A 22,304-nucleotide genomic window follows, 5' to 3' on the forward strand; every position below is an offset into this window, starting at 1 on the left:
TGCATTGTACAATTCCATCTTGATCAAAAACCAAAGTCAGACTCATACCAGGTTTGAAACTTTAACTCTGTTACTCTCTTCACAGATGCTACCAAACCTGTTGGGTTTCTCCAGCATTCTGTTTGTTTCAGATTTTCAGCACCCACAGTATTTTATCTTTCTTCAAAGCTACAGTTCAATTAGCTCCAAATAGTGGGTTACAATACTCAAAAACAGGAAGATGCACTAGAAGTCAAGTTGACGGGAACAAGCAATTGTGGCAAAAGAAGACATAGATATTCTGGTTTGGGTAGGCTAGTTGGTGTCCTTCCTAAATCAATGAGGCTGTATCCTATGGTGGATAAAAATGTATTTCAGTTCCTTCCACTAAAATAACAAAGAAACATGTATTGTATTGCAGCTAGTGCAGAAGAGGAATCACCCTTCCATGAGCTGGCAGGCCTCTCTCATTCTTGCTTTTTTATCTCTTAGAGTCTTAAGCTATTTGTAGAAAGATACAAAAAGAATAATCTTCACAACATACTTGCACTGTTTATTGATTTTTAAAAAAAAACAAACAGGCTTTTTACTATGCACACAATTGTGATATCATAACAGTTACAAAAATATCATATGAAGTGTATCTTGTATGTTACATTGCAGACTTTAAAATGAAAATTAAAAGATGAATCAGTCCAAGGAAGATTCACATTTGAACAACTTTACTCATGTTTCCAGTCCTAGTTAGAAACACCAAAAGTGTGCATTTCTTTTGTTCTGTATGTGTTATAATATTGGAGCTACTCTGGTAGATGAAACTCACTTTAACATCATTCATTTGAATCCTCTGAATTAGCCACATTTATTAGTCATGTTTTTAAATGAAGCATTCAATACTACACTATTTCACAGCAAGTCCAGTACAGATGGACATTCCCAATACACGGTCACTAACAGTGCCAGATAACTTGCGCTATTGAATTTGGGCAAGACTGTTCAGCAGAGATGTTAGAAAGCACTTTACACAAAAAGGGTGATAGAGGTTTGGCAATCTATTCCACAAATGTCAGTTGATGCTAGATCAGTTCTTAAGATTTAAATCTGAGACAGATTTTTATTAATTATTCAAAAAAAGGGGTTAAGAGAAATGTGTCAAAGGTAGATATGTGAAATTAGGCTACAGATCAGCTACAATCTCGTTTAAATGGAAGAACTGGCTTGAGAGGCCAAATGGTCTACTCCCGTTGCAATGTTCCTATTTTCCCTTGAAAAATACAAACTGTGGGCAACTTCGATACACCAAGTCCATTTGCAACCTTAAACACTGGATACATAAGGTAAATGCAAGGTTAGGGGGGAAAAAAGTGTGCCACGTACATTGTCTGGAAAACTCTTATTTGCACAGCTTTAACACAAAGATAGTATTAGAGAAATCAACCAAAGTAAACAACTTCCTTTACATTAAGCAAGATATGAGGGCAGGTGGAAATTATAGGCCTGACACTGGCAATTGAAGAAAATGAAGTGGATATTAAGATTTTTGAGAAGTTTGTTTGGGGGGGGGGGGGTGGTGCAGGGGTGTGTGAAGCATAGGAAGAGCATTGGAGAGAATCGTTTTCCCCCGTTCCTTCATCCTCAATTTTCTCTCTGTGCCTGCTTTTGGATGGCCTCCTGGTTCTTGGAACTTCTGCTGGTTTCATACTGTTTGTTTCATTGGCCCGCAGTTTACAGACGGTAAAACTAACATTTGTAAATGTCATCTGATCTCATATGATAGCACATGATCAAACTTCCAGGTTTGGCTCAAATCAGAGTCAGCAGCCTTACTCCACCAGCACGGTAGCTACTGACAGATATCAACAGCCACATCAAGCTACTCAAACATAACCAGCTGCAGCAGAGAGACAGGTAGTCTCAGAGAAGGTTTTTCAGTATATTAATCCTCCTCTAAACTGTGCTGGAACTTGCCATGCACTCTATTCCTCCACCAGCCTTCTAGCCCTATTCAGATTTCCACTGCAATAGATACAAGAACCATGCTATTTCTCTCTCAATTGCAAAGAATATTGGGATGGCAATGAACTAAGAAATTTGAACAGAAATTATATCTTGCTGGCAGGCATTTAGCACTAGGCACAATCTCAATCAGGGGTGAGACAGAAAAAAAAACAACACTGTAGGAGATATAGCCAATCTCAGAATAATTAGCTAATCTGTACCGATTCAAAACTACACAGACCTGCCAATAATGGACACCTAATACGTATCCTTTAGGTGTCTTTAATTTAGGAGTGAATTGTACGATAAATTTAGATTTACTTGACAGAGCATTCAAGTGTTTTGAGAAATACAGCAATGTTATATATTTTTGGATTTCTTTTTGACTCTCATTTGTTTTCCAATGCATCTGTTGCTCTTGCTCTGTCATTGTACATTACGAAATTCTCAGGTGCTCTCAAAATTGAGACAGCCAGCACTCCATTCAAGTGCATGAAAGGAATGCATACCGCCACAGATTTTAGTGACAGGTAACAACTTCCATTATTTGTTTATAAAATCCCTCTCCCATACACGAGCATGCAGTTCTGGTCACTTAAGATGTCTGCACTCTAAACACCTGTTACATTTCAAACCACTCAGCAAAAGCAGAGTGTAGCAAAACTGCATTTCTCAGTTCTACTTACCAGCAGAAACAGGAGAATAAAGGGGAAAATATGCTGAATGTATGATATATTTAAAATTCTAAACATAAGTCTCAGGACAGGTAGAAAAATTCAGGAGGGGATTCAGCAGATCATACTATGTACTATATACCACATATTAATTTGAAATTCCAGTTTTCAGGTACTTAGTTCTCTCAATATTTGTTCTTTTTTGAGTCCTTTTATATATGTCTTACTATGTTTAATTAAAGATCATGAGTTGGAAGGAAAAGGTAAACAATTTGGTTCTATTGGTTCCTTCATTAGATAAAGCACAGCATGGCTCCAACTCTCAAGTTGTCTCACTGCAGTAGATTATTATTCTATCCGTCAAAGTAAAGCACTAATGTGAAAAGAGTAGAGCTAATATACAGGCCAAATTTACCTGTTGTTACATACTGGTGCATGGTTTAGAATCTGGAACAAGAAGTCAATTTTCGAACAAACAAGCAAGCTGAAATGCAACACTTTGCATTTTACGATAAGTCTCTCTTTCTTAAACAAAGATAACATATCTTATATCTGTAATACTTAAGGATGACAAAGCAGTTGGATTTATTGTAAAAATTTAACTGTACAAGCTTCTGCTACAACTGAATAAATTATTTTTTTCTGAAAGAGTTGACCCATGACTTGAGATTATTTAGGTTAAGGAAAATCTTGAACTTCTGTAGGTTATCCGAGATTGTTTCTAATAAAGTAGCTTCTTTCCAGATGCCTTTACCTTTTCTCAGAGCTTTTAGTTCTGCTTTAAGCAACTTTGACTGTAATCTCCAGTACAGTTTAGGATTCGATTGTAGACCCTCAATGTTAATAGCTCGCCCAAGGCCTCTCCTTAAAATCTCTTCATTCAGAGAGACCGAGAAAAACCTACTCTAAAAGTAAAGAAAATGCAATTAAATTCTATTTAAACTAACATTTATAAGTTTTGAAATGGCATGTTACATTGCCAGTACTTTCACTTTGCCTTCACAGTAGTGATCATGTGTAAATTTGGCATGATGAAGAAACAAAAATGAAATCCTCTGCTGAATTGGGCAAAGAGAATTTTAATTTATTTTTCCCCAAGGGAATGTGGGCACTGCAGTTTAGGTCAGCTTTTATCGCCCATCACCAAACACCCTGGAAAAGGCAGTGGTGAGCTTCCTTCTTGAACCATTGCAGTCCCTGTGGTATAGGAATCCCACAAAGCTGTTAGGGAGTCCAGGATTTTAATTCAGCAATAGGGAGGAAATGGTATTATAGTTCCACATAAGAATTTGTGACTTGAAAGGGAACTTGCAGGTGATGGTGTTCCGAAGCATCTGCTGCCCTTATTCTTTTGGGTGAGCTTGTGGCTTTGGAAGGTGCTGTTGAATGAGCTTTTGTGAATTGCTGCAATGTATTGAATCAATACAAGGGACTATGCCAAACATTCTCTCAGTCTGAGACTGGAATAAATAAGAAACTTCCTAGTAGAACACTGGATGGCAATTAATAAGGGAGCAATCATTAAACGTATGAGATGCAGCTCAAGTTTGTAACACTGAAAACAAATGAGGGAAGAGGCAACAGGGAGTGTGGTGCAGCATGAGCCTCAACGGGAGGTTGATACTCTATCTCTGCTAGTGTGAGACATATTCGAAAAAAGATGATGGCACAAACACTGGTAAGAGTGGAGAAAGTCACTGCCCTTCTTCCTACATTGCTATACATTCGTCTAGACAGCTGAAACTGCACTGACCTGAGTGGAATCCTCAGACCAGGCTGGCGTAATCTGGTGTTGTGGCTTCCTCTGCTGGTGCTGAGCAAAGACAAAGTCCCATCCAGCAGGACCTTCTAGTCCCTGCATGCAAACAATATGCCAATTTTCCTTCATCAGCCATGTCTGGGGCAAATGTCAGGTGCAATGCAGAGCAGCTCTGGACTGATCCCGCTTGAACAATGGCCTTTTAAAGATGGCATGGCACCTGGAATGCTGTTTCACAATATCCCGGCTGTGACAAGCAATACTGTGCAGCCAAACGAGCTAGAATCAGATGACAGGAATGTCATAGAGACTGGGTAGGTAGCTAATGAAGTGAATTTGGTGAGATATGCCAAAAAGACTCACTAGGCCTTGCAGCAAATAAAACCTGTCAAAAAAGCTTTTGCAACTGTCACTTAGCTAAACCTAAGATTTACTTACAAAACTGTGCCAGAATAGTAATAAAAATGGTGTCTATAAAGGCTATTTGTATTGTGTCTCACTTGAACATCTCAAATTATATGCTGCTATAAGGCTCAGAACATGTAGCACCTCTGTTATAGCACATTGTAGGCACTCATCTTAAGGAGTTTGGGCAATTAAATATAGCTGGAATCATTTAATACCATGGCATCCAAAAAACCTTTTGCTACAAGGCTCTTTTAACAATGAAAAGTGGATAAAAAAGATATTTCCTAGTAACAAATTTAAGCAGAAGGAAGCAGAGGCTAGCAGTTAAGAGGAATTAAGGTGAAATGCGTAGGGAGTTATATTGAAATCCGTTAAGGAATTGAGTCAGGTGTCCCGAAAGCATGTTGACATTACGAATGGTCAGGTTATATTTTAAAAAAACACATGGCAAAATAAAACAGCTGGAAGAGATACAGCTCCAGAAATAAACTTGTTAGCAGAATTCAAACAATTAATCTTGTTTAAAAGGTGAGCCTATTGTTTGCAGATTCTTAGCCTAGCTGTCTGTTAGAATGAAATATTATAAAAGAAAACCCCAAAGCTAAATTTGGAAGTATTTATATTAACTAGAAAAGAATCAGAATGAAAAGGAGTCAGGGATTGATGCTGAAATCATTTTTATACTATCAACAGAAAATGCTAGAATTACTGAAGTCAAACAGTAAGAAACTAATTTTTTAGGTCAGACTCTTTGTCAAAACTGGAAAATGCTACAGGATATGACAGGTTTTAACAAAAAAGGAAAGTCTAATGCATGATGGAAGACAGGTGAGATTAAGTGATAAAAAGAGTATTTTGCTGCTGACAGTGTAATCCCCTTTACTCTACAACTCTGCTTCAACTCCATGTCACGGTTTATAAATTACTCTAAATTTTGCAATTTTAAACTAAAAATCATGCGATATTGGTTTTTTGGAAGTATATTTTCTTCATATTGAATTAATGTTGGATAATTTTAAATCATTGACAAGTTTTTTTGTAAATTCCTTTGAATTATCCACAATGGACAACAGTAAGAAAGTAATATTCATGCAAATCAATTTAACTAATTTAAGCCTCTGAAAGGTTACTTAGAGGACTACTTTTTATCATAAATTAATTCTATAGCATTACAGAAGCTCAGATTATTTCAGTAGTGTATTCTTAGTATCAAAAGAAAAAGCAACTACACCGTTGCTTAGCAATATGTCATTTTTTTGCACAATTCTCAGAACTCAAGCTAACCCACCGCAAAAGTTTGCTGGTTTCAGTCTTCTCAAGCATAATATAACAATACCATGAGTTGAATCAGAAATATAAACTTGTTCATCTGAAAAATGGACTTACTTTGTTTAATCTTACAATAGAATCAATAAAAGAATTCTCCCTCCTCAGAGGTTGGAACCAAACAATGTGAGAAGGTTTGATTTGCTCTTTTAACCAAGCTTTGCCCTCATCAGTCATTTGCAAGCCAGCCAATCGAACCATCAGTCGACCACTTGACTGCCCTGAGGAAAACAGACATACTTATGAAATAAAATGCACTTCATAAACAACAGGTAAAATAACTTTTGCCCCTTTAAATGATTTTGGGTTTTACTTTCCTTTTCACACCTTCAAAAAGGATGCCCACAAATAATAACCTTTTGACAGTACCCAAGTTCAAGAATAAAGAAGAATATTCTGTGTTTTGTGGAGGATCTGAGACTTTGAACAGATATTACAGGGCTCAATCACCTTAGGGCAACTCTTTTCCTCGTATTATTTGAATGGGGAATTTACAGGAAGGTATACTGAAAGTTGACAAGAAGAGGTATTCTCAGATCAACTTGCCTTTTTCCAGTTATGCATCTAGCCTGTCAGGTAGAGCTTGAATGAATGGGTCCTCAGCTGTTGGTCTATTTACATGATTCATTATCAACTAATACTCAAGTGACAGCAAAACATCATGCCAGCATCTATATAAGTGCAAAATAAAGCCAGTCAAGTTAAAGCATATTGTAATCGATTTATTTACTGACAACATAAGAGAGCTATGGCCAAAATAGGTACTATTTGGGCACCGTTCAACACAGAGGATCAGTGCACGCATATGATGTCTTGCAGAAAAAATAGCTTCTGGTCAAGGAAGCCTCAAGCTAATAGAGTCTGGGGCATTAGCTTTGAAGCTCATAATGGAAATGCAGAGCAAAAGCTGAAAAAAACAATACATTAGTATAAAGTATAGAGCTGTGCTTGTTAAGCCAGGATCATGCTTGAAGACAATACCACAAAATAGCTGAATTAAGATTTAAAACTATATACAGCAAACATTTTATTAACCAACACCTATGGGACCAGGAGTGTACTGGTTGATTAACTATTCTGGTTCATCAAGCAATCCACATTATCAACATAAAAACATACACTAAGTAATAGAAATGTAATACAGGGGGTGTACACATCACTGTTATACTTGATTTATAGCATAAATCACTTAAATAATAATGCAACTTATGTTTATGTAAGACAAACAGCAGGAAAGCCTTCTCACTCGCACCCTCAATCGGTTACTCAGATATCGCGGGGATCATGATAATACACTAAGCTTCTAGTATTTCAGGCTTATAACTTTCCCAGTGTATCTTGACTGCGAGTTCATAAGGTGCCGGCTTAAACAAAGATTACTATGGTAGGTTTTCACAAAGTTGCCCAGCTTAATATGGTTTTGCTTTAAAGTCACTTAAATTTTAGGGCCTGTATTTTTCTCCCCCCGCCCTCAATTTACATCACCATACACATTCTTAATGCACAATTGTCATAGGTCATACTAATGGTTCATGTTGATCTGATGTGATCTAACATCAGATTCTTTGGCCATATAATAGAAGCAGTTTTTGCCTCCTTATTTGAAGGAAGGATGTAAATGCATTAGAGATAGTTCAGAGAAGGTTTACGAGATTGTTACTTGTTATAAGTGGGCTTATGAGGAAAAGGTTGGACAGACTGAACCTTATCCCACTGGTGTTTATAAGAATGAGGGGTGTCTTCACTGAAGTATAAAGAAGTCCTGACTGGTCTTGACAAGGACAATTTGGATGAGTCCAGCACTAGGGGGCACTGTTTTACGACAGAGAGGAGAATTTCTCCTCTCAGCTGCAGTTTAATTTCAGAACTCTCTGCCTCAGCAGGTGGTGGAGGTAGAGTGCCTGATTGTTGTGAAAGTGGAGGCAGATTTATTTAATTACCCAAGAAAAATCTAAGGTTATCAAGAGTGGGAGGGAATTCGAAACATAAACAGATCAGAGATTATCTAAAATGAATGATACAGCGAATGGGGTTACGGTGGGAAATGAAGAGTCTGCTTCTGCTCCAAAATTTTACATTTGGAGCTTTCTTGAACCAACTTGAAATTGACAGGTTTATCTGCACTCAAAACAATATGCTGTGTTACAATGCAATCACTCAAGCACAAATCAGAAATATCCAGCAGATGATGCTAATAAGGCTGCTGCAGCTAAGAATGCAATTTAAAAAAACACACACCCAGTGAAATTGGATGAGTTAAAAATGTTTTAAAGCTGGAGAACAAGCAGATGTTGCTTGGGTTACCTCCTGTGATGAGAACAGTCTGTAGTACCACTGACAAAGTGTTACCACTTTGAGTACTTTGATTTTAAGTGCGAGCAAGGAAAGTCAGGCCAGAAGCAGCATAATGGAGAAGATGGAAAAGACTCCGCTGTTTAGATAGAAGACCAAAATTAGCTTCTTAGTTAGATGGTCATCCGAGTAAAAACAAATAGCATATAGGAGAAGCAGGGCAAGTCTGCTCAGTCAGATAGTTTTAAACATTGATTGTGAATGATTTGACCATTTCAAGTAACATTGTTATCTGCACATTAAAAATGAGCAGTGAACCAGTTATTGTTTATGCAGAAGCAGCTGATGAATCATGTCTATCCGAAGGCAGTCATTGAAGATGAGTATTCACTAAAACAAATATGTTGATGAGGCTGGGCTCAAATAGAGGCCACGGAAATTGTAAATGTTCATGAAGGAGAAGACAGCACCAGCATTTAAATCTGCCAAATATCACCTGACTGTTCTGCTTGTTGGAAGCACGCAAAGATTTTACATTTATTCCTTTATTTATTTAGTGGTGTACCAGTCCAAGACACAGTGGGTATTGAGGGGTTATTCCAAGAAACATGTGTATCATTTTGTGTTTAAATAATAAATCCTGGATGACACTAGCATTCAAAAATCACTCTTTACAAACACCATTCTTCCCTGGAAAGCATGCTGCACTACAGAAAATATTGCCTACAAAATACTGGATAATTGACCTAAACTTTCCTACCAACTTTGACTAAATGGTCAGGAAATATGAACATGATTTTCCCATATATCGACTTAACCTGTGGATGAGGGAGCAATAGCAACATTCAATGCATACTACCTTCTCACAAATCAAAGCAACAGATGGCAAGAATGTGGCAGTCAGGGCATTTTGACATGACTATAACATTTCAAGGGCAATGTCCCTCATTCATGGATTGAAGCCACGTCACGTCTCAATGGTTAACAGCAGAAACTGTGGCTCAAGTAGGTCAGTGACCACTAAGTTTCACAATGCTGTCCCTGAGGTTCAAAATGAAATCATCACCTTGATGAAGAAGGCTTGCTTTAATGAGTTGGATTAAGCTGAAATGATAGTACAGCTTGCATTCCACAGAGGGGAACTATCCAATCAAGTTTTAATGTTGCTGGGAGAGTCAATGAGCTGAACAGAAACATATGCTGAAAAAAGTGAATTTTCCCAATGAAATATCTGTTGAAAGATTTCAAAACACAGAAACAATACTCACCAAGGTTGACCCAAATAGAAACAGACTGCCAATGTGAACAGTACGATCAATGATGGCATTAAGTAGCATGGAAAGATCTATTAGAAGTGAAAGAAAACTACCCAAATAGCCCTTGATAAACTTAAGGTTGTAGGTGATCCTGAACCTTTATCCTATTAATGTCACCAGAACATAGCTTTTGCACACTGCCTTCAAAACCAATAGTTATGCCAATGTAAGCCATTGAATTTTTCTAAATTGAATTGAATTAGCTTTATTGTCACATGTACTCACATGAACACAGTGAAAAGATTACATGTCGCCATTTACGGCACAATCTTAGGTACCTAGGTACAGATTTTTAGGTACAAATTCTTAGGGGAAAAAAGAAGAAAAATAAAGAAATAAGAAGTCCAGCATTACAGATCTTCAAAAGTACAAATTTATAGTCATAAATTAGAAAAAATAAAGAAATAATAAGTTCAGAATAACAGTCTTGCCACAGTAAAAAGGAAAAAAAATTAAAAAGAAAATTTAAGACATAGTCGGCTTAGTCCATTTCACGACTCTGGGCTTGAGAGCTCGACCTCCCCTCCATTGGAATCCGGGTGGAACCTGCCACGATGCCTAAGAGAAAGCTGCAGAGAGTCACAGACTGACTGAAGCTGCCACAAGGAAACACAGATCAAAGCCAACAAAAACAGCCGTTGAAGCTGCTGACAGGACTTCCAAGCCATCGCCAAAATTGCCGAAAGGAGTCTCAGGCCAGACCAGACTGACCATGCCTCCCCTACAGAAGCCTCAAGGAAACCTGGGCCATTGGAAATTTAGGCACTGACCCACCTTGTCTTCAGTCATCGCCGAAACGGCCTAGTCAAAGGACTCACCAGGATGCAGCCTAGAGGAGCGGCTGGATCTACAAGGCATTCTCTGCTGCAGTGGCCTCCCAGAACCTTCTTCCTCACCCAAAGCCACCCAGAAAAGGTATGATGAACTTGACGTCGAGTCAGTGTTAGTAGTGCATTAACAATGCAGAAGCTGCCGGAGACCCGAATGCACTTCAGACTTGTTGCCATGCATCCGTGTTGCTGGGTCCACTTGCTGCCACCAGTGTTAAAGCAGTGACTGAGCTCTTCACAGGAAGATAAGTAAAATTAAAAAAAAGCGAAGGGGAAAAAAAAAGAGAGAGAAGAGAGTGAGAGAAAAAGTCCAGACAGAGCAGACAAGCCCCGGGCTCAGAGGCCCCAACTCTACTGCCATCTTACTGGAAAAAGTAAATTACCGAAAGACAATGACTAGACTCCCAAACACGAGAGCATGGGATCAGACACCAGAATTCATCACCCAGTGGTGTCCTTAAAAGATTCTCCAAATGCAGAGGTAAGAAATATAAATGTTACTTTCCCCTCAGCCAATATGCCCAGTATCAAGGCACTAAATCAAAATCACAAACATTTTAGGTATGTCCTCAAAGCATCTTTGAAATGATAAAACTCAACATGAGATATTAGTTCAAATGCAAATAACCCAGAGATCTAGTAAATGGAATCAACGGACCTCATGTTCACTACTTTGAGACAGCATGCAAATATTAGATATTTCTAATCAGCCTGTTCAGAGAGATGTTATTACAAACCTCTGGAACAGATGGGGCTTGAATGTGAGTTTCCTTGCTCATAGGTAGGGACACTATCACTGCACTAAAGAGCCCCAGCACAGGAATATTAGGTATTTTTTAATTAACCTGTTCAGGGAGGTTATGACACACTTTCAGGTCAAAGGTCACTTGCATCCAGGCTTTTTGGTCCAGAGGTAAGGACACTTCCACTGCAACAAAACAGACGTCTCAAGAATATTGGATGTTTTATATTCAACCTGCTCAAACATGTTAATACACATTTTTGGAGCAGCTGGAAGTGGAACTCAGGCCTCCTGGTCCAGACATAGGGAGATTATCACTGTGCCACAAGACACTTCTCACAAGAATATTATTGCAATGATAATGAGTGACGATATCTGTTTAGCAACAGATGCCAAAAACAAACCAGCCACTTCAGAACTTAGAGCTGTTGCGGAAGGAAGTCCTTCTTTAACCTGAAGAACTGCCCAAGACAGATTGGCGATTGTTACCCAACTTGAAATAGTGTATGTCTTACATTTCGTAATTATTTTATTTTATTTATTTACTTCTTTCAGCAACAAATGCAGTCCTGCATATGTATGATACAATTTGTTAACTTGTACACTGAGTTCTGTCAGAAATTACTTGCTTGGAAGGACCAACTCCAGCTTTAAAATTGATTCACATGTGAACCCATGACTCACTTGAAGTTGTTCTGTTCAAAGTTGTGATTTTTGCTAAGGCAACTGCAACATTATATGAAGACTCACCGCATTTGAATTTCACAGACATTAATTTGTTCTAATCTATCAACAAATGTTCCACAAGAGAAAAGGAATTTCTGCAAGGAAAAATAGTATACGCCACATTTTAAATAATCTTCACAAAGAAGATACCCACCATCATGTTTTGTGGCACATCAGTCTGCTAAATGGAATAGGTTTCAAACAGATCCAACAACTCAACTCGAGATGTGGAAGTGCCGATGTTGGACTGAGGTGGACAAGGTCAGAAATCACACGACATCAGATTATAGTCCAACAGGTTTATTTGAAAACGCATGTTTTCGGAGCTTTACCGACTCTGAAAGCTTGTGTTTTCAAATTAGCCTGTTGGACTATAACCTGGTATCTTGTGATTTATGAACTCAATTCAAAAACTGGGCCCACAGTGCCTCATGGATGCCATCAGCATCAGAACTGTGTTCAACCTCAATCTGTAATTTATGCCCTGGCATATCCCCACTCTGTCATTGTTATCAGGCCAGGACATCAACCAGACTTTAAGAAAAGAATGTGGGAACGCCAGAAGGAGCTCAAGCCAAATTTAAAAATTAAGCATCAACTTCATGAAGTTAAAACACAGGACTACGTGGCTGCCAAATAACAGAAGCAGAATGCAACAGACAAGGCTAAGCAATCCCATAATGGATCAGCTATAAGCTCTGCAGTATCTATATCTAGTCCTGACAGGTGATGGACAATTAATCATAAAATGTAGAGGCTTAACAAATATTCTCAATGATGTGGGAGCCTAGCCATCAGTGCAAAAGACAAGGTTAAAGCAGCTGGAATCACCTTCAGCCAGAAATGCCAATGGACAATCTATTTTAGTGTTTGACATGCCCAGCATCACAGGTGTCAGTCTTCAACCAATGCAATTCACTCAATGTGATATCAAGAGCCAGCTGAAGATGAATGATATTGCAAAGGCTATGGGTCCTGACAACATTCTGTCAACAGTACTCAAACCCATGCTCCAAAACCACCTTGCGCATCACTATGCTGTTTAAGTACAACTACAACACTGGCATCTGTCCAACAATGTGAAAAGTTGCCCAGCTGTGTACCAAGCACAAAACCAAGACAATTCCAATCTGACCAATCATCATTCTATCAGTTTAATCTCAAGCATCAGTAAAGTATCTAAATAAGTCATTGACATGCATTTGAAAAGGATCACCTGCTCACTGACATTGCATTTGAGTTCCCCCAGGAGAGTTGGCTCCGATCTCAGTACAGTCTTGGTCCAAACATAGTCAAAAAGAGCAAAATTCAAATGGTGAGGTGAAAGTGACTGCCCTTGGCATCAAAGCAGCATTCAACAGATTATGGTACCAAGGAACCTGAGCAAAACTGGCGTCGATGGGAATCAGAAGGAAAACTTGCTGCTGGCTGGAGTCCTACCCTATAAAAATGAAGTTGGTAGCGTTTTTTGGGAGATCAATCATCTTAGCCCCAGGACATCTCTGCACGAGTTCCTCAGGGTTGTGGTCTAAGCTTGATGATATTTAGCTTCTTTATCAATGACCTTTTCTCCATCATAATGTCAGAAGTCGTGGTATTTCCTGATGATTGCACAGTATTCATCATCATTCGTGACTCCTTACATAATAAAGCAGTCTGTAGCCAAATGCAGCAAGACCTGGATAACATTCAGGTTTGGGAAGATGAGTGGCAAATGACACACTACACAAGTGCCAAAAAAAAGTGACCACTAATAATTAGAGTGCAATTGCAGCACCATTGCTGAATCCACCAATATTAAGATCCTGTGATTTCAACTGACCAGAAACTGAACTGGACCAGCTATACAAAATACTTTCACTGCAAAAGCAAATCAAAGATTAGAAATTCTGCAGTGAGTAAATCACCTTCTGTCACTCCAGTACCTGTCCACCATCTGAAAGGAATAATTCAAGCATGTGATGGAATATTCTCTTCTTCCTTGATGAGTCCATCTCTCAACACTCAAGAAGCTTGACACCATCCAAGGTACAGATGGCATCCAGTGTCTTCAACATGCACTCCCTTCATCACTGACACAGTGGTTGTAGTGTACATACTGAAACTATCATGAATTCACCAAGGATCCATTGAAAGCATCTTCCAGACCCATGATCTCTATCACCGAGACGGACAAGGGCAACAGATGCATGTGAACACCACCTGAAAATTCCTCTCCAAGCCACACATCATCCTGACTTGGAATTATATTACCTGCCCTTCATTGTCACTGGTTCAAAATCCTGGAACTCCTTAACAGTAGCTTAGGTGACTCGACACCACAAGAACAGTCACGTCTCAAGACAGCAGCTCAATATTGCCTTCTCCAGGGAAATTAGGCATAGGCAATAAATGCTGACCTGGCCAAAGAGATGTCCAAATCCCATAAGCAAATAAAAACCAAATGCATGAAACTGGAGGTAATACACAGATTAGGCAGGTGCTAATAAAATGCCAGCTCATGGATCTTAAATGATCTACTCCTAGTACCACCATGGCCTTAAAATGGTCAATGTTCAACATTCGATTGACACTGTACACAAGAAAGCAGTTAGTATGAACAACATTAGAATCAAAAGAAAAAAAATTAAGACAGCAACTTGTGCAGGAAATGACAAAATTTTCAGTCACCTGAGACTCATTCCAAAACCTCTTTCAGTAATGGACAATTTCTTAAAAACAATGACCACTTTACATGCATTGCATGGAACTATATAAAGTGTACATTCTTGATCTTATTTCAAGTTAATTCGTACCTAAAGTATACGTCATATGTTTTTAAAAAATCAGATAAAGGAAAAAAGTTAACATAAGACAAGATATCATGTCATAAGATTCCTGTCGTGGCTACTACAGCACAGGTTATAATGCATTTAAACATATGAAAACACTGGGATATCTCAAAAAGCTTCACTTCGTTGAATTACTCATTTGAAACCCAGTCATTTTTGTCATGCAGGCAAATCAACCAGCCAATTACCATGTAGGTAGATTAGGAAAAACAGCAAATTGGATAAATTAATTGTTTTTGCATTGATTCGGAGCTGAGCAATCCAGAGGAAAGAGATCTCAGATACTGCTTTAGAAGTCACAGCTCCAACACTAGTAAGACTGAATACAGCAAGTATGCATACTCGTCATTTACTGCATGTTAAGTATTACACCTAAGTGTAACAAAAGTATAATTACACAAAACAAATGCTAAAGTAAGTGCTGAAACACATAGAAATCACTCCCAATACACATCCAAAAAAAGCCTAGTAAGTTAATTGTGGATCTTTCAACAAAATATACATACAAAAACACAACAGTTTTGGAGGCTTATGCTATCAATGCCCCAGAAACAAAAATAATGTTGCAATGGACAGTATCCAGAAAACTTCTTCTGAACAATTTGTGGGCTATAAACTTTAAATTTTAATACAAAAAACTTCAAATTGCGTAAACAATTAACTCAAGTGTCAAACACAGAACACTATGGCAAATACTTAAGAACAAGACATTATACACACACTGCATGGTTTCAGCAGGAAATCCAAGAGCTTCATTTGAAAATCTACTGCTTAAAATTGACAAAATTCTGCGTTTGCATTGTAAAGAGCCACTTTTTCAAGTTTTTCAAGCACACAAAACTCAATCAAAACTTGCCAACAGGACTACATATTACTATCAACCTTTTCACTCAATAATGTACCATATTTGGGTTGTAAAATGTTACATTATTAAAATTTAAATAGTTCACTTAATCACGATGACTGTGCATTGTCTGTAAACACCAAGTTAATCTATTTTTCTAATCAACCTGTTCAGAGATGTTATTACACACCTCTGGAGCAGTAGGGATTGAACCCTGGCCTCCCGATCCACAAGCAGGGATGCTACCAATGCATTACAAGAGGGTCCCTGAAACTTTTAAAACGAAGTTAATTCTGCAGTTCACATATATATTATCTTCCATTACCAAGCGTTTACTTACTTCTTTGTAGAAATGAAACAATAGGAAGTGTAATAGGAACATGCTCTACTTCTAGTCCGTATTTTGTTACATGGTGCACTTTCCCTCGAAGTTTAACGTGTTTTTCAATAAAGCTATCAGGTATCTCTCGAGCATTGTTAAATTTAGTAAACTGCAAAGAAGAGAAAAAAAGTTACAAAACTTTCATTATTGATCAATATATATTATTTGATATTGACAGATACTCTAGAGCTTTTTTTGTATATACACAATCATTAAATTACAGAACCTAAAAAACTTAATTTTATGAATTTATTATATCTCCAATTATTTTGCTTATGCCCAATCATATAGAACATAGAACATTACAGCGCAGTACAGGCCCTTTGGCCCTCGATGTTGCGCCGACCTGTGAAACCAATCTGAAGCCCATCTAACCTAAACTATTCCATTATCATCCATATGTTTATCCAATGACCATTTAAATGCCCTTAAAGTTGGCGAGTCTACTACTTTTGCAGGCAGGGCATTCCACGCCCTTACTACTCTCTGAGTAAAGTGTATAGTATATGGTTTCTTATTAATGGATGCATCAAATGAATTAGAACACTTCATTTTGCTGCCAAGGTTAAAAATGTTCAACTTCAATAAGTAAACTGACGTGAAGGAACTAAATGCAAAGAGCATTTTGCTAGACTGCAAAAGCATAGACCCCAATATCTCTAATTGCTTTGTTACATGAAGTTCAGAATGGAGATCAGAATAAAACAAAGAACTGCAGATGCCAGAGATCTAAAACAAATAAAAGACAGATTTAATGTTTCGAGTCCAATGACCCTTCTTCAGAATCAGCTTAAATGGTAATTGTTTTCTCTCCACAAATGCTGCCAGGTCTGCTGAGCTTCTCCAGCAGTTTCTGTTTTTGTTGATACAGATCAGAACTCTGGTTCTATTTTTAGAAAGTCAATTAATAATCTATATTTAGGTTCCAGTTCAAATCATACAACAATCCCACATCAACTTCAATGAGACAATCTGACAAACTTTAAGGATATTTTTCACTTTCTAGCATGATATTGCTCTACAGATAGTGGCTGAAAATATGTTTTATTTTCTATAACGACAAGGGTTCATAAACATTGTCAATTTTTCCTTTTATTTTAATGCTGGAGAAACTCAGCAGGTTTAGTAGCATCTGCAGAGGGAAAACCAGAGTTAACATTTAAAGCCTGATATGACTTCTTCAGAACGGCAAGGGTTTGCAAGTAGCCACCCTGCTCTCATACTAACATTTCTGCCCTGGGACTTCTGCAATGTTCCAAAAAAGCACAACACAAGTTTGAAGAACATCTTATTTTCTGATCAGGCATTTTACAGCCGCCAGGACTCATTACCGAATTTCACACCTTCAGAGCCTGACCACATGATGTCTATCTTCCGTTTTTCTTGTGTTCCCTCTCCCCCACTCCCCCAGCTTGATTGTCTTGCTTGTGTCTTGTTTACTTTGTTCTCTGCTGAGAGAAGCCAGTTACATCCTTCCACACCTTAATTTACACCTATTCTATATCTGCTTCTCTTTCACCCTAATCAGCAACTCCTTTGTCTTTTGCATTGGGCCTCCATCACATCATCTGTCCCTGGCTCCTCCTCCATGTCTGTCAAAACTAAAAAATAAACTAACAGTCAACCTCTTTCAGTTCTGAGGAAGTGACATCAGACGTGAAACAGCAATTAAAAATTTTATTAAATAACATTATATTGTATCTGCAAATCTGCAAAATTTCAATCAGAAATTCCTAACTTGTCTCCTGAATTCTATCCTCCAAACTGGAGGTTATCCAAAACTCAGCATGCATGTATCACATCAAGTCCTATTCATCTTTCATCCCCATGCTCACTGACCTATATTACTTCTAGCCAAGAACACCTTGATTTCAAAATTCTCATTCTTTCCGAATCAACTCACAGCATTGCCTCTCATCTCTAAACTCCTCTTACTCCACAATGGTCAAAGATCTCTGTACTTCAATTCTGGTATCTTGCATATAATTGATTTTAGAGACAACACAGTATGGAGCTGGAGGAACAAAGCAGGCCAGGCAGCATCAGAGGAGCATGAAAGTTGACGTTTCAGGTCAGGGTCCTTCTACAGAAATGGGGAGGGGGAAGGGAGCTGGAAAATAAATAGAGAATAGGGGTGGGGATGGGGAAGGTAGGTGGGATAGTAATAGGTGAGTGCAAGTAGGGAGTGGTTGGGATTGGTCAGTGGGATGGGTGGGGCAGTTAGGTGGGAGAGAAGATGGACAGGTTTTGTCAGGTCAAGGAGGCGGGGATGAGGGGGAGAGTTGGCCATAGGAGGAGGCCGGGGGTGGGGTCATCTAAAACTGGCGAATTCCATGTTTAGGCCATCAGGCTGTAGGTTCCTGAGGCAGAATATGAGGTGTTGCTCCTCCAGTTTGTGGGTGGTGTCATTATGACACCAGAGGAGGCCCAGGATGGACATATCACCCAGGGAGTGGGAGGGTGAATTAAAATGTTTGGCAATCAGAAAGGGTAGCTGTTTGTCGTGTACAGAGTGCAGATGCGTCTCCGAGACTATGCTTGGTCTCACCAACGTAGAGGAGGTCACATCGGAAGCAGATACAGTAGACCAAGTTGAAAGGTTTGTTTTGGGCGTTGAATGGCGGTAAGGGGGGAGGTGTAGCATTTCCTGCGGCTGCAGGGAAAGGTGCCAGGCGTGGTGGGGTTAGTGGGGATTCTGGAGTGGACGAGGGAATTGTGGAGAGAGCAGTCCCTGTGAAAGGCAGATAGGGATGGGGAAGAAGTATCTCTTTGGTTATGGGGTCAGATTGTAGGTGGTGGAAGTGGCAGAGAATGATATGCTGGATGAGGAGGTTTGTGGGGCGATACGTGAGGACAAGGGGGATTCTGTCTTTATTTTTGTTGGGGGTAGGAAGTTTGAGGGCAGAAGTGCGGGAAATGCAAGAGATGTGGTTGAGAGCATTTTCAATCACCGGAGGGGGTAAGTTACGGTCCTTGAAATAGGAGGACATCTGGGATGTTCGGGAGTGGAACGCCCCACCTTGGGTTATGTTCCCCAACCCTGCACCACCCGTTTCTATCTCCTTTCCAAAATTCACAAACCTGACTGCCCCAGCTGACCCATCATCTCTGCCTGCCCCTGCCCCACTGAACTCATCTCCGCTTACCGTGACTCTGTTTAGTCCACCTGGTCCAGGAATTCCCCACCTACATCCGGGACACCCTCCAACTCCTCCGAGACTTCCAAACCCTTGCCCCCAACACCTCATCTTCACAATGGACAGTCAATCCCTATACACTTGTATCCCCCACACAGATGGCCTAAAAGCCCTCCGCATCTTGTTCTCCCGCAGGCCCAACCACTCCCCCTCCATCAACACCCTCATCTGCATAACAGAACTTGTACTTACCCTTAATAACTTCTCCATTAACTCCTCCCACTTCCTACAGACCAAGGGGGTGGCCATGGGTGGCTTAGGCCACAACCCTGAGAAACTCCTGCAGAGATGTCCTGGGCCTAAGATATTGATCTCCCAAAATACACTACCAACTTCATTTTTACTGGGTAGGACTCCAGCCAGCAGAGAGTTTCCCTTCTGATTTCACTGACTTCAGTTTTGCTAGTGTTCCTTCATACCATAATCTGTTGAATGCTGCTTTGATGCCAAGAGCAGTCACTTTCACCTCACCATTTGAACTTTGCTCTTTTTGACTATGTTTGGACCAAGACTATATCGAGATCAGAGCCAACTCTCCTGGGGGACTCAAATGCAATGTCAGTGAGCAGGTGATCCTTTTCAAATGCATGTCAATGACTTACTTCGATACTTTACTGATGCTTGAGATTAAACTGATAGAATGGTGATTGGTCAGATTGGAATTGTCTTGGTTTTGTGCTTGGTACACAGCTGGGCAACTTTTCACATTGTTGGACAGATGCCAGTGTTGTAGTTGTACTTAAACAGCATAGTGATGCACAAGGTGGTTTTGGAGCATGGGTTTGAGTACTATTGACAGAATGTTGTCAGGACCCATAGCCTTTGCAATATCATTCATCTTCAGCTGGCTCTTGATATCACATTGAGTGAATTGCATTGGTTGAAGACTGACACCTGTGATGCTGGGCATGTCAAACACTAAAATAGATTGTCCATTGGCATTTCTGGCTGAAGGTGATTCCAGCTGCTTTAACCTTGTCTTTTGCACTGATGGCTAGGCTCCCACATCATTGAGAATATTTGTTAAGCCTCTACATTTTATGATTAATTGTCCATCACCTGTCAGGACTAGATATAGATACTGCAGAGCTTATACCTGATCCATTATGGGATTGCTTAGCCTTGTCTGTTGCACTCGGCTTCTGTTATTTGGCAGCCAAGAAGTCCTGTGTTTTAACTTAATGAAGTTGATACCTATTTTTCAAATTTGGCTTGAGCTCCTTCTGGCATTCCTTCATTCTTTTGTTAAAATCCGGTTGATGTCCTGGCCTGATAACAATGGCAGAGTGGGAATATGCCAGGGCATAAGCTACAGATTGAGGTTGAACACAGTTCTGATGTTGATGCACTGTGGGCCCAGTTTTTGAGTTGAATTCATAAATCACATGATACCAATTATAGTCCAACAGGCTTATTTGAAAACACAAGCTTTCGGAGAAATAAAACTCTGAAAGCTTGCATTTTCAAATAAACCTGTTGGACTATAATCTGATGTCGTGTGATTTCTGACCTTGTCCACCTCAGTCCAACATCGGCACTTCCACATCTCGAGTTGAGTAGTTAGATCTGTTTGAAACCTATCCCATTTAGCAGACTGATGTGCCACAAAACATGATGGTGGGTATCTTCTTTATGAAGATCATGTAAAATGTGGCATGTACTATTTTATTTTCCTTGCAGAAATTCCTTTTCTCTTGTGGAACATTTGTTGATAGATTAGAACAAATTAATGTCTATGAAATTCAAATGCAGTGAGTCTTCATATAATGTTGCAGTTGCCTTAGCAAAAATCACAACTTTGAACAGAACAACTTCAAGTGAGTCATGGGTTAACATGTGAATCAATTTTAAAGCTGGAGTTGGCCTTTCCAAGCAAGTAATTTCTGACAGAACTCAGTGTACAAGTTAACAAATTGTATCATACATATGCAGGACTGCATTTGTTGCTGAAAGAAGTAAATAAACAAAATAAAATAATTACTAAATGTAAGACATACACTATTTCAAGTTGGGTAACAATCATCAATCTGTCTTGGGCAGTTCTTCAGGTTAAGGAAGAACTTCCTTCCGCTACATGTCTAAGTTCTGAAATGGCTGGTTTGTTTTTGGCATCTGTTGCTAAACAGATATTAATTGTCATTGCAATAATATTCTTGTGAGAAGACTCTTGTGGCACAGTGATAATCTCCCTATGTCAGGACCAGGAGGTCTGAGTTCCACTTCCAGCTGCTCGAAAAAATGTGTTCCAATCCTGCACATCCCAGATGTCTGTAACATGCCCCTCCGGTGATTGAAAATGCCCTGAACTGCATCTCTTGCGTTTCCTACACTCCTGCTCTCAAACCCCCTAACCCCCTTTTGTCCTCACATATCACCCCACCAACCTCCACATCCGGCATATCATTCTCCACCACTTCCCTCACCTGCAATCCGACCCCACAATGAAAGAGATATTTCCCTCCCCACCTGTATCTGCCTTTTGCAGGGACCACGCCCTCCGCAATTCCCTCATCCACTCCACACTCTCCACTAACCTCACCATGCCCGGCACGTTTCCCTGCAACCACAGGAAATACTACACCTGCCCCCTCACCTCACCTCCGTTCAACGTCGAAAACACCACCATTTGATCACGGCTGATATAAATCTCAACCTAGTATCTTGCACTCTCCCTGTAACGTTTGATCCCCTTACTGATCAACAACTTATCTATGTCTATCTTGCAACTGATTGATTAAGAAGGGAAAAATACAGTACGAAAGTAAGCTTGCAGGGAACATAAAGACTGACACAAAGTGTTTCTATCGGTATGTGAAGAGAAAGAGATTGGTGAAGACAAACGTACGTCCCCTACAGTCAGGGATGGGAGGAATGTTTAATGGGGGACAAAGAAATTGCTGAGCAACTGAATACATATTTTAGTCCTGTCTTCACAAAAGAAGACACAAATCATATTCCCGAAATGTTGGAGAATACAAGATTTAGTGAAAGGGAAGAATT

At 39.4% G+C, this 22,304-nt stretch overlaps 1 protein-coding gene across 3 annotated transcripts in view; it reads right to left on the reverse strand.

The window, feature by feature from the left end:
• Positions 1-511: 511 nt before the first annotated feature.
• The window catches only part of c18h3orf33 (c18h3orf33 homolog (H. sapiens)), a 28,534-nt gene continuing 6,741 nt past the window's right edge, over positions 512-22,304 (reverse strand). For 2 of the 3 annotated variants that reach the window (XM_048604100.1, XM_048604101.1), the window contains exons 3-5: positions 16,066-16,216; positions 6,205-6,365; positions 512-3,556 (exon numbers count right to left, since the gene is read on the reverse strand). In XM_048604100.1, the coding sequence (XP_048460057.1) occupies positions 3,284-3,556; positions 6,205-6,365; positions 16,066-16,216 (585 nt within the window). In that variant the 3' untranslated portion in view covers positions 512-3,283. Of the gene's footprint in view, positions 3,557-4,404; positions 4,690-6,204; positions 6,366-16,065; positions 16,217-22,304 lie in introns of all 3 variants that reach the window. The other variant, XR_007263451.1, reaches the window with a different exon arrangement.

The sequence above is a fragment of the Rhincodon typus genome, chromosome 13 (genome assembly GCF_021869965.1).
Source record: "Rhincodon typus isolate 14 chromosome 13, sRhiTyp1.1, whole genome shotgun sequence".
Taxonomy (NCBI): domain Eukaryota; kingdom Metazoa; phylum Chordata; class Chondrichthyes; order Orectolobiformes; family Rhincodontidae; genus Rhincodon; species Rhincodon typus.